Source organism: Phaethon lepturus, unplaced genomic scaffold (genome assembly GCF_000687285.1).
Source record: "Phaethon lepturus isolate BGI_N335 unplaced genomic scaffold, ASM68728v1 scaffold19318, whole genome shotgun sequence".
Classification (NCBI taxonomy): Eukaryota; Metazoa; Chordata; class Aves; order Phaethontiformes; family Phaethontidae; genus Phaethon; species Phaethon lepturus.
In genome coordinates, this window is record NW_010557133.1 from 79,317 (window position 1) to 96,619 (window position 17,303).

The window sequence follows — 17,303 nt, forward strand, 5'->3', positions numbered from 1 at the left end:
GAGAAAAATTCTATATAATAAGGAAGCTTGCAACATTTTGAGTCTTTGAACTTTCAAGTGGCGTGGCTATTTTTGAGTTAAGATGGGTAAGACCCGTCCAGAATATAAAAACATGCACCCATTGTCAGTAAGACCAGAGCCTTGTTTTGTATAAAGAATTAAAAAATCCTCTGTGTGTGTAGAGATTTATTGGCTGAATAAAATAGAAGATGTGTTCAAGGCTCAGTGAATTGCAGCTGTTCTAAAAACTCTTACAATAGCAATCCTGATGGTCTTAATTATAGTGATGCTAGCGAACATTGCTGCAATTGAAAAAGTTCCTAATTAACATGGGATCTTATTTCAAGGCAGCATTGAAAGAATTGAAGATCTTCATGGAAAATAAATGTGCTGAAAATTTACGTTTTAATGACATTGCAATTTCTGACAAAAACTTGTCAATTTTGGGTTTTTCCCCAATAGAATTTTTTGAACTCATATCCAAAGCTCAAAGTAACAGAGCAGATGACCAACGTGGACTGCTAAGGAAAGAAGATCTTATTCTTCCTGACTTTCTTCGTTTACCACCCACTGGACCAGAACCATCCTCATCTACTCCCGCAGGCCCTAAAGGCCTCAACAAGCGAGTTTCAAAAAATGATGGCAAGGATGGATGCACATCACCAAGTGGAAAACAGGAGCCCATACAAAACTTTAACGAAAATTCAGTTAAGAAAATGGGTTACTCAGAAAATAAACATAAATCTGCTTTGACAGCACTCCATGGTCAGAAGACTTTCAGTGTTCCTTTTAATACTCCATTGTCTCCAATTCCACATGCACAGGAAAACAGTGCAACGATATGGAAAAGGCAGTCGAGAGAATTACAAGCTGAAGGCATACAGATGGTAGATGATGAGAATGTGGCAGACTTGACTCTTGTGGCTGAAGGAGATATTAGTAGCCCTAACAGCACTTTGCTACCACCGCCACCACCAACACCACCGTCAGACATCAGTAAACTCACAGAAGCCAACTATCCACCCCCAACTCCTTTTGCAGGTAATCAGGAAAAATCTGGATATCAAAGATCCAATTCAGGTATTTCTAGATTTTAATAGTCTTTCCTTTCATGTAAAACTACTTTTCCTTGGCACTGTTAATCAGTATTTGGCACCCATTAAAACAAGAAAGAAAATTCTCTCTGCACCTTAATTTTTTTACAGGGGCAAAAAAAAAAAAATTTTCATTGCCTTAGTCTGTGCTAACTGTAATATTTCTGGTTGCCTTTAACAACGTACTTTTGTTTGGATTTGGCATGTGGCCAAAAATGGACACATGCTGACAAACCTTTAAAATACCTCCATATGCTATAATTATCTCATTCTTTATCCTAGGAATACAAAACAGGATGTCAGCATTTTGAGCTGCATAACACTGTTGCGTTCCAGATTTTCTGATCCATTTGTCATAATGAGATACATGATTAGGGTTTGGAAGTTTAAGTGCTTTAGCAGGAACCCTAGTTATGTGTTGAAAATTGCAGTACTGTTTATGATTAAAATTTGAAATGGATAAACCTTAATTTAAAAAGTATTTCTCTAATACATTAGACATTTGTGACTAAAAATAAAAATGTTATAGGTTTTTTTAACCTGTACTTTGCTACACAGAGAAATAGTTTGCATCTTTCACACTTTCTCCCAGAATATTCACATGTGAAATAGCTCTATTAGATAATTCTAAAGAAAATATGTAACAATTTTTAGGATGTAAGTTTCATGGTCTAGCAATATAACAGAGCAATATTAGCCCAAGGCTGAAGTGTGGAATTTCTTTATAAACACGGACTCTAATAATAATTGCTATTACCAGAAACAAGAGTTTGAAGACGGTGGGTGTTGTGACACTGATGTTTTACAGTCATTGTACTGTACATTTTAATGTAAAATATAAGAAGAGGTATCTATGTGCTACATTTATTTTTGATGTTCCACAAGCATATGGTGCCATAATTTGTATGATCACATTTCTTTGTGATGTGGGAATATACATTTTAATTATTTATCTTTTTACACAGAGTATTTGATACTGTTCTTTATCTGTATGGTTGATGATTTGTAAATACTACTTCGGTTGTTGGATGCTTATAAATGGCAATGCAAATTATTTCATCTTCTTGGTATTTTAAAAACAAATTCCTTTATTAGTAGTATTTGAGAAATGTTCTATAAGTGCTACCACTTATATTTCTGAAACTGCGTATTGAACAGACTTGTAACCAGTGCCTACGAATAACAAAACCACAAAATGTACTTCAGACATATTGATGTGTATATGCATAGATTTGTGTTGGTGTCTTTCTGATAATATGACAAGTGTACAACATAGGTATCAATTTGCATATTTTTCAGTGAAAACTGTTAAAAAAAACCATTTGCACTTAAAAAAAACTTCATGAATTTACAATATTTGAATGCATGCCATACATTTCTGTGTAACCACTGAACTGTAGCTTTCCCTTTTCCCACTTTCTACTTTTTACTTTGTAGAAATCTTTGTGTAGTTTTCACATGTATTTTGTATCTTTGTTCTCTCAGGAGTAATAAATTCTAGACCTAGTTACGCAAACTGGTTTTAAGCTTTGATTTTCTTCATTATTTAAAAACAGTTCTTTCAGTCCTGGATTAAGAATTCTAATTGAAATTATCTTCTAAAAACAAACAGGTTAATAGATATGAACTAGCAATTACCGTGAGACAAAGTTGGCAAACGTTATATCTGTTAATAATCTGGATATCAAAGGGCAAATGCTGTCTTGAGATGCTGATGGGTCACATGTGAAATCCATAGCATTGACATGTGCACCAGAAGGCAGATAAGACAGGAGATTTCTTTTAAATGAGTCGTAACAGGAACTCCTGAAAGGAGAGTCTCTTCTGTCTTTGGGTTCTGGGGCTAAACTTTATATTCATTACTTTACTTCTTATTTTAAACTAAAGCAATTCTTCCCTGGCCTTTCAGAAATGAGCTGGTGATCTCAGTTCATTTGATGTGGAGTAAACAATAAAACAACGTCTTTATTTGGTAGTCTTGGGTAAGAAATGAAGGGTTGGATGGGTGCTGGAGACCGCACTACCCTTTTCATTCTTAGGGATGGGTCCTACATAACAGTACTGTGAAGCCTAAATTAAATAAAAATAAAAAATACTGCAAAGAGGCCTGTGGTGCTGTTACCTAGGTCTCATTGTGTCCTGGGGGCTGAAAATGTAGTTTTTCCAAAAGTCACTGTATTCCCACATAGTCGTGGGCCTCCATGAAAGAAAATGAAGCAGTTCAAAGTCCTGTAGCAGTTCCCCTTTTAAAATTATTCAAACTTTTCCACAACAAATAACCAATATCCTACATACTGAATTATATTAAATTTTTTAAAACAGATTTTAATTTTCATGTATTCCAACTGGTCTACTCTACTTTCACTGGTGTTTGTGTTTTATTGTTCTGTCATAGTCACCTATGAGAGACCTTTAAATAATCAAAAAATAATTTTGCAAATCTAAAATCTTTGTTTCTCTTAACTTTGTGACAAACCGGATTTTATCTGTTTTGTCGAGGAATAACAAAACTCTAAAAGAAAGATGTAGAACACCTTCCTTTTTTGCTACAACCTTATTGCACACACTAACTCTATTCTGCACTCCTCTCACAGTACACTACTACTTTATGGGAACTGTATTCTACAAAAGAACAGTGATTTTATGGAAAAATTTTGGGCTGAAACAACTTTTCTATTTTCATGATTTCATGGAGTTTGCATGGAAAGACTATACAGTAATGCACAGTAATTATAATAAGGAGTGCTGGAAACTATCTCCAGTTAATAATTGATATTTCAAAGGACTAAATCATTAATAATGGTTGCTTTTTTAAGTGCTTTAATGGTTCTCCATTCACAATCTCCTATCAATGGAAAATGCATTTCCGATTGCTTCATTGAATTTAAAAGTTGGGATAAAAAGAAAAATAACGACTACATAATTTAAAGTGATCTATAATCTTGGTTTCACATTGGTGTAAAGACAAATTACATGTACGCTGGCACTGTGCATTGGGCTTTTATACGTTGGGTTTATCTACGCTGGGGAAAGGGCTGGGGGGGATGAAGGAGTCCCTCATGTTCTGCAGGGGGCAATTCTCTAACCGCAGACTGTCGTGGCAAAGCCAGGCCAATATCCATCCCTGTAACGGGTAACTCCTGAGGGTTTTTTTCATTTGAAGATCTAGGAAGCAAAATATGGATAAGGGAAAACAGCAAAATTAGGTTTGCGTCGCTCAGAGCTTTTGAGAACAGTTTTTCAAACACAGATCTTAGCTTCCTTAAATAAGTGAAACGTGTTTATACTCTAATAATATTTAGCTATGAAGCACATATCAAATCAGTTTGCAATACGAGAATCATTACTGATTCTAGTTGCATTACTCATCAAGAAGAAAATGTCTTTATTTTTGAATAAGCCTGCTAGCTCTGGCAAATTTCCCACTTTAAAAATCAGGAATTTTTAAAGTTTCTGGAATCTGAACACTAATTCTGAAATGCGCTTACTTCTTGTCTCTACATGTAATGGTGGTGGTACCCATCTGTGGAAGAAATAATTATTGGATGCTGTCATCGGCTTCAAGTGATGCATTCGTTTTTGAAAGTGTTAAAATAGTGATTTAATCTCTTTGGGTTTATTTTTTAATTGCATGGCATAGTCTAGGTACTTTGAGTGTTGTCAGGTTTTTCCCAAGGGGTTAGGCACCTTCATTACCCAAGTGAAAAATACCTGGTCGTGGGAGAGGCAGCCTTCAAACCTTTAGTCCCTTCAAGAGCTGTGAATATCAAGCCAGAGGCCTTGCACCAGGTCATTCATTCAGCGATATTCCACCGGGACCTGCAAGTTGTTCGCTGTGATTGTTGCCTCTATTACACACTAGATGGGCATTTAGTCTTGGCAGCAGTGGGGCTCTTCCAGGGAGTACCGTTTCATCCTTAGATAGGACAGTTCGCAGAAATCCAGATGGAAGGTGCACGGACTGTAGATTTGATTCCATCAAACTGTTCTTCCTTCTCTTATTAAAAAAAATTCCTTTTTTGCTTTTTTTTTTTTTTGCATTTAGGATGAGAGATACTCTTAAAATGAAATTAGAATTACAGTCAATGGAATTACTGCCTACCAAGTAAGAAGGTATTTTTTTAAGTAGATGTATAGACTGGATTCAGCAATTTAGTCAAATAAAGAGTTTATTCAAAATGCCCTTTTAGTAGGTATGTAATGTCATTGGTTAAGATGGAGAGCCAGCTAGGGAAAATAAAAGCTTGGTGAACTCTCTGGAGTTATACTTTAATAATATGGCTATGGAAGATAAAGGGTGAATGTAGACTATATAAGCAGTTACTTAATTTGTTCTGAAGATATGGCTTTGTTTCTAAATAGGCGGGCAATTGTATCCTCAAAATAAACTTGCTTCCTTTCTTATTGGAAAGAATTCTTTCAGAAATGGGATAGATAGTACCAGTGCTAGGATTTTTTTGCTTTGAAAGAGAAATTCTGCAGAAATAAAATGCAGGGTGGACTCTCAGAGCCTGGGGCTGGCTATTGTTCCCAAAGACAAAAAAAAAAAAAAAAAAAAAAATCCCTGCAGCTCTTTTTTTATTATTCGCAGAAAGGACGCAGTGCACTGCAACCAAGGCGTAGAGATCAGATATCAGCAGTATTTCTGTGACTTTCACCTTTTTGGCTACTAAACTTTTTAGTTATAAGGGTAATGAATTCCAAGTGCCATAAAGTTTGTGATAGTTAAGGAGATTAAAAACAATCACACGTATATGTTCAACTATTCAAAGTAAGTTTAAAATTTAGATTTTGTAATAAATTCTGTATTATTTTATGTAATTAGTATTTGACATAATCTCTTAATTGATGTGACATATTTTAGAGAAAATCCAGCAGTGTTTTCTCTGCAAAGCAAGATAGCCACATAAATGAAAACATAAATGAAATAAAAATTTAAGAAAAGGAAGGGATTATGACTAAAAGATGTAAAAACAATGTAAATCATTATTTTTAACAAAGGCTCTTGTCCTGCCGGTAATTATATCCTTATTGGCTCTTTGTAATTTTATAGAAGATAATTGGATTCTGGATCAATACAAAGAAGTACTCGTGGGGATCCAGTAATACTAAGGCCAGAATCTGCTAATCCTCTTTTAATCAGAGCACGATTAAATGGGAGAAATACATGTAGTACACGACTGAGATCAATAATAAACAAAGGGGAAGGAGAGTTATGTTAAGAGTAGACGACAGGGAAGGAAGGCAGGCCTGGAGGGATAATTATTTGAAATGTAAGCTTATTTCAATCAAACAGCAAGATACACATTTTAGAGAGAATTACAAATTTTATCACTGACTAGATAAAATGTTAGAAGAACTACAGCTGCTCTTTGAACCAAATGCACACGGGCTAAAACCAGATTTATTCAAATACGCGACAACATTTGCATGATGAAATGAACTTAGTTGAATTATTAGTTGATATGTAACTGGTAGCTCTGCTAAACCACATTTTGGAATTTCTTAATTGAAAAATAACGTAATGAATGGCAGATTAAAACTGGTTCAAGTAATTCAATCCACTTTTTCGCAACATACTACTCTCCGCAATAATTAAACCTGTTACCGACTACTGACGGAACAGCAAAACCAATGTTAACAATAAATGCTGGAAGATCAAACTGAAGGCTGAATATTTGTAGGCTGTTGCAGAGATGCTTTGTCACGCCTGTTGCTTGGAAAGTATTCAACTGAAAATTATTTCAGTTGTAGCAGTGGAAAGAGAAATCTAAGCAAATTGGCCAGCGTTATTGAGGGCATGCATGTCATTTTGGATCAAAGTTCCAAACTTTTATTTCTTCTCAGACTGTTCCTGGCTTTTACATGTCGTTGTGTGCAGTCTGCCTCAGCAGCTGTTGTAGCCAGGTATATCAAAGGGCACTGCCTGCAGCAAACGCAGTTTGCAGTGTTTCCTTTTCCGATTATATATTCCACTGGTGAGCAGTAGTAGTCGTACCAGCTCCCTCTTCTATGTAATATTCAGAAGTTGTCTTTCCAAATCATATTTTGTGCTTTGTTCTTCTTGTGAATGCTTTCGAGATGAGGGCAATGAAAGAATTTTTATCCACCCTGTGTTTCTAAACTTAACGCTGCAAATGTATTCTAGAAATTCCCAGGACAAAAGTAAAGAGACTGGTAACGCAGAGTATTGCTGCTTTGTAGGACAACGCAGTTCCGAGCCTGATGCCCTCATTGGTACTGGGTCAGATTGCAAGGCACTGAGCATATGCTGCCGTTGGATTTTCATCATGCAAGCGAAATACAGCATGTAAAGTCAAATTTCCTTTCAAAAGATTTAGCATAAACTTGAAGTAGGAACCTTTGATTAAATCCTTTTTCTCCTCAGTATTATATCAGTTAAGAGATAAAAGGAAGGAAACTTTTGAAAGGAATTTAACCTGCAGAATCCTAAATTTTAGATGTAAAGTATCCTTCTCCCTTCAGAAGCATAAATCACTTTACAAACTTAAAAAAATAAATGCTTACTGTACTAACAGTACATCAGGCAGTTGAAGTCATTTATCCACCACTTAAAAGAATCTACAACTGGGAAGCCTAAAATTTTGAAGTACCATTTCACAACAGTTTAGGACAGGAAGAGAGAAGTGTCTTTTCCGGAGTTGAATCTGCCAGATTACATTTATTTTAAGGACAAGAGTTACTCCTACTGAAACATTTCCAGGACATGGAAGTGAACACCACTGCAGAAGTGACCATCGCAAAGCTCCTTTCCTATAGCCTCATATAAAAAAATGCTGTATGAATCAGAAATGAGAACAGTATCTGCCCATTCTCCTGCATTAAAGAACACACCAGTCTATGAATTTGGGGGCTGAAAATGACTGGTTGCATTTGGAGGTGGTACATGCCAGTAAATAACCAATTCCAGGAGTTGTTGCTGAAACCGTTGGCGATTTCTTTTCACAAGAGTTAGAAGTATTATGAAATCCCTCAAACAGATGCTCACTTGCTGTAAGTCAGCACAAAATGGTTAAACTGGAGCTCATTCTTTTTAACTGAGTATGTGACCCTCTCTGACACTAGAAGTTGAATGCCTGGGATCGACGGTGTAGAAATCGCAGAGTATCCTTGTTACCTGTCAGTAGAACCGAGAGCCATCGATACCGTAAATGCCAAGAGCAGTAGGGTTTTAGCAAAGCTAGGATGCTGAGTGAAATGCTGAATCTGCGTGGAAGAGGTCTGTCTATATGGAAGTGGTGTTGGGAAAATGATGGAATAGAATTTAACGTTCTGCCGTACGTGAAATCCACTATGTATGGACTTCCAATACAGAGCTCATCTCTTACAGTGAAACTTAATAAGCATCTACTTGCTTTTATAAAAAAAGGTAAATATGGTGTGAATGGAACTAGACTGCGTATTGATCACTTCAAAAATAAGGATGCTGAATTTCAGATCAGACCTAAAAGATGCTTTACCAGGTGAATTGTAACTGGAATTGGCACATTGAAAATAAATGGGTCTAATAATTACAGTAGAGAAACAATATAAAAATATAAAATTAATACACAAAACCAAAGTACCAGAAAAAGAGAAGTGTTGGTAAAGGAAATCAGGAGATCAGCTAAAACACTGCCTCGTCGTTAACCTTTTGAGAAATGCAGACCGGTGCGCTTAGCCTTCTAAGCAGTCATTTAGCTGAGAGTCTGTAAAATAGCAGATCTCCAGTTTGAAGACAGCAGAAGACATGCATCATCCCATCCTTAAAGCAGCTGGAACATATTAACACAGTCAGATGCGCATGAAAATTCCCTTAGAGCTGTGTGGAATGCCTAGTAGGGGAGCCGGAGATTACCAATAGCCATGATTACGCTGTTCCAGTCTGCATGGAAATTAATCTGTGCAACGACTGCTCTAAGAACGGGCTTCTTTTCCCATCTGAAGTTAGGAAGGACATTGGACAGATCAGATTCGGGAAAATGTAATATCATTCCTGAGATACTTTACACAAGGCAAAGCAATCCGCAGGGTGTCCGCAGAGGTTTTCATCACTTCAGTGCAAGAATATGTGAAGAGAAGTTTTATCCGTGACAGCTCTCTGCAGCTTGCATAGCTAACTCTGCTCAGGTATTTGTTACTCAGAAAGAGAAAATGGGGAGGAGACCAGTGGAGAAGTGTTGTAGGCATCATTTAAGCCTCATTGTAAAGCTCCACTAAGTACGATGCAAATTTTGAGTCTATTTTAAAACTTGCAGGATACATTTATACACAAGCTGGTTTTGGGACTCTCTCCTATTATTTCGGCTAAATAGCCTTGCTTCGTAATTGCTTTGTTTTTAAAAATGAGATAAAAAAGCACATTACAATATATTTTTTCAGTGTAGTGCTAGTCTTGACATCATCTTTCTGTTTGGTGTAGATGAGCCAAGATCTTTTCTACCCTGCCAGGAAAAGAGAAATCATCTTCACAGTAACATCCCTTAGTAATTCCATATTCTTTTGAACCAGTATTTTAGATAAGACCGTCTCTGCTCCTGTCCTGCCTCTAGCAGTAATTTATTAGATGTTTCAGTGGGATTGCTCCTGAGAAGGGCATTAATAGAGAAAACTGCCCATAGTACGGATATATTCCTCTTCAGATGGGCTTATGTCTTGTGAAGCCCGAGAGCTGACGCCGACCTTATTTTTGCTTTGTTCCTATTAGACATTTTGCAAGCCGTGCGGTGACTCGGTGACACTGTAATTCCAAGACTTCATGGTGTTTCTTATATTTAGCTGTAGAAAGACTTAGCAACCAAATAAATACAGCAATACCTACACCCTCCATCGCATTGCTCAGTAGGCGTTTCCAGCTCTTTCGCCTGGTGCACCCTGCTAATGCAGGCTGTAGCTTTTGACTGTGGAAGGTGTTTCGGTGTAGTTCAAGTCACCAGAGCCATGAGACCTTACACCGCCATGAAAGTTCCTCCTTTACGTTACATTCAGTAGAAGGATGTATTTGCAATACTAAGACTGCTGGATTACTCAGGCTCTGTCAATGCAAACTATTTGGTATAACCTATCATTAGTATGGCTTTTTAGAAATTAATATCTCTTTTAAACCAACAGGAAAGGAGAATCAGAGATCTTCCTCAAAGGGCATAGAATAGTGGATTTAAAAGATCAAGAGTACAATTCATGTAAGATAAACATTTTAGAATAGAAGAATAGCATTTTAAACCACAGCCATGCAAACTATTTAAAATTAAGCCAATGATCGGCTGCTGTAGGAAGGTGTAAAAATTAAACATCATATATTCCCATTACATGTTAGCTGTAATTTAGTAGGCTGGAGTCGTGCTGGGCTAACAGGGCTGAAAAAGCTTTCTTCCTTCTCTCTGCTATTCCTCAGCCCATTTGTTTGGACTTTGAACTAATTCCTCTGGATGTGAAACAAGGCAAGCGTTACTGATGTGGAATATCCATGTTTTTAATGTGGGGCTGCACTGTAGCTAAACCGCTAAAATAATATTTCATTACTTAGAATTTTAACTTATTTTCATGAAATAGAAAGCTTTAACCCCTGAGAAGACCCTGGAGTGATTTGATTGAAACAGTATGAAGTTGCTTTTTTTGTCCTTTTCATTTCCGTTTTAGTCCTTCTTCATATCAAAAAGTTTACGATGATTATAAACTGAAATCTATTTTTCTTGCAAAAAACACTGGACACATCACTTTACGGAACAAACACGAATAAAAGATTTCCAAGCCAGCTGTGGGATTTGACCACACAAGTCTCATGGGATTTGGCGGCTAAATGTGCTGGTCAGACCTGTGTACTGTGGCAAAAAGTTTAAAATTATTTAGGTAAGGTATGTTGGACAAGATGGTATTTTTTAAAAGACCAGCTGGTATATATGCAAAAAAGAAACTAAATGTGAAATGGAAGTCCTTATTCAGGTCTGCCTTTGTGCCTTGAAAGTTTTTCTATTTTGTTTTCTTGGATATCAGTGGGTCTGATAAAAGCAGTTCTCTCTCCCTGCAAAATTTTCCCCTTTTGATAATACGGTGTGGGCACCTCAACTACAGAAATTACGTCCATAACCGTGGTGCGAATCACGAAATCAACTCATTCTGCGTCCTTTTGGGGATCTCAAGGTTTTGATCTAGGATTAACTTGCGATGGTAACCACTTTGTACGAGTAGTTCTAGAGAATAGCAACCGCGATTTTAGAAATGCTACGCCAAAAAGAAACTTCAATCACACATAACTCAGGTGTTTCTTGAATGTTTAAAGCCCTTCAGCAGATTAAGTTATTTCTTCTTGTCCTGTAAACCGTGGCCCACAATTGCTTGGTTGCCGTTCAGGACAGTGAACTGCAACTTCAAATCCTTTCTTAGTCTGCTAGAGAGTTAATCTCTAGCCAGCTAAAAATAATATCTCAGCAAGGATCTGGTGTTGGAGGCCAGTTCAAGTGAAGGAACATCTCCTGTTCTGCCCCGGTGGAAGCTCTGTATTGTCCTCCTTCACCTTTGGGTTTGCTGGTGTGAGAGTTTTTGTTCTAGAAGTGTACGAATTAATACCAAGTAGTTATTTTTAATGGAGTCTTTTTAAAAACTCTGAAAAATGCTAAATTAAGACAGATACATATTAATATTTTGCATTAATCTTTGAGATCTACTGTTTAGTTACCTACTTGGTACATCAGTAAGTCTCAGTGAGGCAGAGGAATATCCCAGCTGACTGCCTACCACTAGGACCTCAGAGGAGGTTGCAATATTGAAAAATGCCAAAGCCAGAAGATATGTAACTCTCCTGTTTTGTGTTTTTTGTTTTTAATTCTTCTGTTAGGTGCAAACCACAGGAAAAAAAAAGATTCGCAAGGGACTTCAGGAAACTCTTGCGAGAAAACCTCTTCCAAAGCGAAGACCAGCAGAAGCTCTAATCCTCCTGGTGTGAGAGAGACCCCCAGTGCGGAGCTCCCTGTAAACAGGATAATCGATGTGGACGGAGTCAAACTGGAAGACACTGGCACACGCTCCTGTGACGATTCTGAAGGGAACCTCAGCTTTGAAGGTTACGTCTCTGAACTGAGATCTTGCCAAGGGAGGATGAGGACTGGAGTTTATAGGACATCAGACCTTCCATCTCTGATTACTGTCAAGAGTGAGAAGAATAAGGGCACCGAGAATCAGTATAAAGCTACTTTTGTTTAAATCTCTGTTTTTTATTAAGAGTTCTGGTATTTTTGCTTGGCATCGGCAGCAATGGCGATATGCCTTAGAGACATGTTTCTGCAAGTTATAAGCTCTTTTCAGTACCCGTTGCCTTCAATGAGCCTGCCAGACTGTCTCTTCTGATATGAGTTAGAACCCATAGAATGAAAAAATAATATTCCAATGAAAGTATTGAGCTATTTGGTTTTGTTCCCTTACCGTTTCTGTATCATTTTCCCTGGGATGATTCCATTGCACAGTGCAATTACAATTATTATTTCCACCCCTACCCTTCCTGTCTTTAATAAAGACAAACTCACTTTAAATTCCCCTATGCAAACTTTTTATTTAAGATAATTTCACTTTAATCTTCTAATGCTTTTTTCCTGGTCTGCAGGATTCCCTGTGTGTCCGTAGACTTTTGAAGTGGAAGTAAAATCAGTTACTGGTGTGAAAAGATTAGGATTATTTTCTTAATATCTTCCTATCTGTCTCATAACATTTGGGAAGAGGTCCAGGTGGAATTCAGTCGTGTCTAATGCATTGTCTGGATGGATATACGCAGCAAGACTGTTGTTATACAAGAAGTAAGAAGCAAAAAAAAAAAAGCTGTGAGTTTCCTGCGCGGGGAATAATAGCTGCTCCCGTAGCCAACGCTGGTGATGATTCCTTACCAGAAATGTATCTACTAATTGGATAGTGATGGGAGGGCCATCCAGGTCCCGCCTCATCGCTGCTCTTGGTGTGCTTTAGCTTTGGGGGAAGGCGGGTTTTGTTACTGCTCTTTCAATAAGCAGTTTTAGTGCCCCTCATTCTTCTCGTCGTTGATTCTAGTTTCAGTCAATATTCTAGCCTTGGGCAGAGTTTTGAGAAAGAAAAGGTACTTAATACTACTGAACATGTTGCTTTTGCCATCCGCTCCTTTTCTTCCTTTCCCATTTCTTCAGAAGAGGTTATGAGTCTGAACAAGCAAAGGGTACACGAAGAAACGAGAGCGTTGGACCTCTGCTCATCAAAGTGAAACACTATTGAGTGTCTATATTGAGACCTTCTGGTGGTTCACTGCTTTGAAATTATTGTGAGACTCAAAACGTCATATCACATAGCTCCTAGACTGCAAGTCCACACAGGCAGTAAGTCTAATGCATTACAGTAATTATTCATTAACCTTTTCTTTGGTCCTTCTTACTAAAGCCTACCAAGAATTGTGAATTTTCTGAATGGCTGAGAATACTGGAGGCAGTCACTCAGTTTCTTAAACTCAAATCTGTAAGACAAGAAGGAGTTACATATGATGTTATGACAGTAAAGTAAGATTCCTAAATCTTAAGGGTTATACATCAAATGCTCCAGCGATATAAATAGACGCAGCACCCATTAGCTTTAATACTTTAATTCTTTTCTGCTGATAAGTGGTTTTGCTCTCGATATTGAGGAAAACACTTGTTAACATTAGGCTCAACTCAGTGTGTGACTGAATGAGGATATATGCTATGAAAATAGCTGTCCTTCGAAAAATAAAAATTAAAATAAAATTAAAATCCATTCAAGAACCATGCTAAAATCATAGTGGTGTAACGACACTGGAGACTTGGGCAAAAGTAGCGGGCAACAACTGAGATCAGAACTGGGAGTGAGTGAAGAGGCTGGGGAACTGATGTAACTGGGTGCCACACTGCAATGGCCCGTGCTGTTAAAATCCAGCCGTAGCGCAGTGTACGCAGTCTGACTTCGCAAGCACTCAAGCCCGTGCTGAGGATAAAGCTTCTATCCTGATCCAGAGGATATATTGTTCTGTAGTGTACCATATATCACCTGTCGGGGACACAGTGGAACAAAACAGTCATAGCCCAATGATGTGAAAATATTTAAGTATCTATGTATTTTTAAAGTGTTTTTCCCATGTTTATTTCTTTTATTTTTTGGTAGTTTTTTGCTAATAATTTCCCATGATAGGATATTTTTTTGCACAGCTAAATGGCCACAGTTTTTTCCTATCTTCTGCAAAATTAATCACTTCGTTCTAATCAAGACCAATATCACACCAGTCGAACTCAAGAGAGGGCTTTTTGACCTGCGATATGCTTTGCACTTTGTGTGTGTCTTGGAAAATAGAATCCTAACATCATGCAGATAAAAGCTTGACATTCAAATACAATCATTACAGTCTTTATTAATCTCTGGTCGGTATTTTAGATGAAATAATGTCGCTTATCTTACACTGTGCGAGTGCTTTTAAGTGACTTCTAGTGAGCAGTATGGAATTCTTCACCTGGAAAAAGAGGCAGCTGAAGGGAGGTGTGATAAAGTCTGAAAAACCTTGAGTGCCATGGAAAGGGTGGGTAGGGATTGACTAATACTAGAATTAGGGGCCATCAGATGAAGCTAGTAGAAGCCAGGTTCAAATCACAGAGCTGGTTTTTCCCCTTCTCCTGTTTTCTTTCCAGAAGCTCCTGTGCTCAGGAAAAAAGCAAACAAAACCACTGTTTTTAAATTTTGAGTGCAGCAAACTGGTTTTGACTGTATCAAGGATTCAAAGGGAATTTGACAGCATGGGAGAGTCAAGCTGTGTGCAGGAAAATTAAGGATGTGGAAGAACAGAGTTTTCTTTATCATAAGGAAAAATCTTGGCACAATGCCTGGAAATCCTATAAACAAAGGGACATGGGAAAAACTGTTCCTCCCCACGCTGCGCTGTTATGCCAGTTATTGACATATTGTTTAAATGAATGTCTTCTTAGCTAAGACTCATGGAAATACATTCCTTAGACTTAGAAATAATTAATATTATTAGCTCTCCTGTTCAATATCTGGCAGAATATAAAAGCTAAACCTGCTGGAATCAGTTGCCACAGATCATGGAGTTAATAAAAATGAATGTGGACAGCCTGTCTCTGGTTGATGTTTTCCAAGATTTTACTAAGGATGTAGTCCAGTTTTAATTACTGTGTGACTTCAACATTATAATATGATTTTGAGTTGCCTCATTATACTGTGATTTCCACTGCTAGTGAAATCTACTTGCCATTAAAAATGCAGCCCGACTGAAGCGCTGCTTGATAGCTTAATCCTTAATCTTGCCAGCTAGTTCCTAAAGATAATCAGATTTTATGTGGCTTTCTCTTTCACTTTTTCCAGTTTTCCCCTGTTGAAACTCCACTTGTGCAGATAATTACTCTTATGTCCCCTTAATCCCACAGTGATAAATAAAAGGGGAATTCAGGCTCCCCATGCTCTTACATGGAAGAGGAAGATCCACTGACCTATATCAGTACTCAAACCTGAAACTCTAACTATCAGCGATATAAAAAAATGCCAACACTTAGAAAATAGTGCAGCATTCTAGGTCTTATTTAATACACCAGTTCTCTCGTATTTCACTTGTAGTCATGGTATTTGATTTTCAAATGGTAGTGGTTTCAGCTTCATAGGTTCCGCAACAGTCACAGTTTTGTTGGTTTTTTGTTTTAAAGTCTCTGTGAAGAATAAAAAATATACATATAGGCAAACTTCCCCCTGAGGATTACTATAGCAGTGTGTCTTGTCAACAAATTTGTGATACAACGCACATGCAAAATAAACCACATGTGCGATTTAGCTCTTGGGAACTGCATGACAAGTGACGGAAGTTTTCTGAGGGCACGTAAGCGGGCTTTGCAAAGAGACTTTGCAAGAGATTTACTGCTCTGTGTGAAGGAGGCAACACCTGAGCGTACCGTGTCCTTTCTCATGCCTCTGAAAGTCTTTTGGGAGCTATTTAATGTCTTTCAAGGATGATGAGTCCTTTGTGCACTACTCCTCCGCCCGAAAGTTTTGGTCCGTTTTCTTGCGTTTGCTATAGCGTGTGTTGCTCTATTCCTCCTTCTCTTCTGATCCTGGCATTTGCTGTTCTTAACAGAAAACCGCTAAAGGACATGGCTCAGCTGGTAGCCTCCTTATCTCATTGTAGCAGCGATAATCAGGGCTTATGAGCTTATTTCGGTTTTTTTGGAAGTAGCCTGTTTTTGCCACAAAACTGAAATCGCTGCCGGTAGCTGTTCCTCAGGAGTGCTGCTACTGCTCGTCCCAGCCAGCTCCAACACAGGATGATAGTGAATGTTGTCATTTAAAGTGGTCTCTCCTAAGGTACTCGGTAGCTGGGAGACCAGGCGAGCGTGCGGTAGTGCGTTGGGTTTGCCTGCAATGCAAACACCCGGAGGCATCTTTTCACAATTTCTCAAAGATTTTGAAAAGTTTCCCAAGGCTCAGTGAGACAAAGGCCACGGCCCTACGGCAGGTTCTTATCAAGAGGTGTGAGAAACCAAAACGGTTGCAGGTCCGAGGCGCTCCTAACTCTCCGCTGCAGCTCATTGTGTTGGGCTTAGAAACAACCGTATTTCCTACAGCAACAGGCAGATTTCCAAGCTTCGTGGGACTGTAGCAAACCCGTGTGACAACAGTGTTGCTCTGTGGAGAGCGTGGGTGTTTACCCTGCAGCAAAACCAAGTGGCACAGCCAAATACTTCTCTCTGCCTGTGCTCTCAGAACAGCATCCCAAGCTTAGCGTCGTAGGGTACCGAACAACTGCGACACTTGTGAACCCTAATCCAATGCCAGTTAAAGCATAGGAGAAGCTTTCATTGACCTTACTGAAATATTTCCTTGCTGTAGACCAACTGTCACTTTTAGCCAGGTTGATTTTTTTTCTGAAGATCTTTGTTGAGAAGTGCTGGATGATCAGGTCTCTGCAAATCTTGCCTGCATTGCTCAAAACGTTAGCAAACTCAATATGTTACGCGTGAACCAACATGTTTTCTGAATTGTTTGTGTGGAAGATAAAGAAAGAAAATTGTTTATATTTTTTCATCCCAAGTGATCATTCTGTTGTACAGTCTAAAAAGTTGTACAGAATTTGATGTGTATTCTTGTTTTATTTGTAGTTTTGTCTTTAAATGTCTGTATAATGACTAATATGAAAATGCACATTGGATTTATTTCTCATGCCTTGTTTCCCCAAAGTATTGAGAAATC

At 38.0% G+C, this 17,303-nt stretch overlaps 1 protein-coding gene across 1 annotated transcript in view; it reads left to right on the forward strand.

Annotated features, from left to right (window-relative positions):
- Window positions 1-12,581, forward strand: part of RGS12 (regulator of G-protein signaling 12) — an 85,782-nt gene extending 73,201 nt beyond the window's left edge. Inside the window, exons 16-17 of the mRNA XM_010292696.1 lie at window positions 463-1,080; window positions 11,929-12,581. Coding sequence (XP_010290998.1) covers window positions 463-1,080; window positions 11,929-12,293 — 983 coding nt within the window. The 3' untranslated portion in view covers window positions 12,294-12,581. The remainder of the gene's footprint in view (window positions 1-462; window positions 1,081-11,928) is intronic.
- The last annotated feature ends 4,722 nt before the right edge of the window (window positions 12,582-17,303 follow it).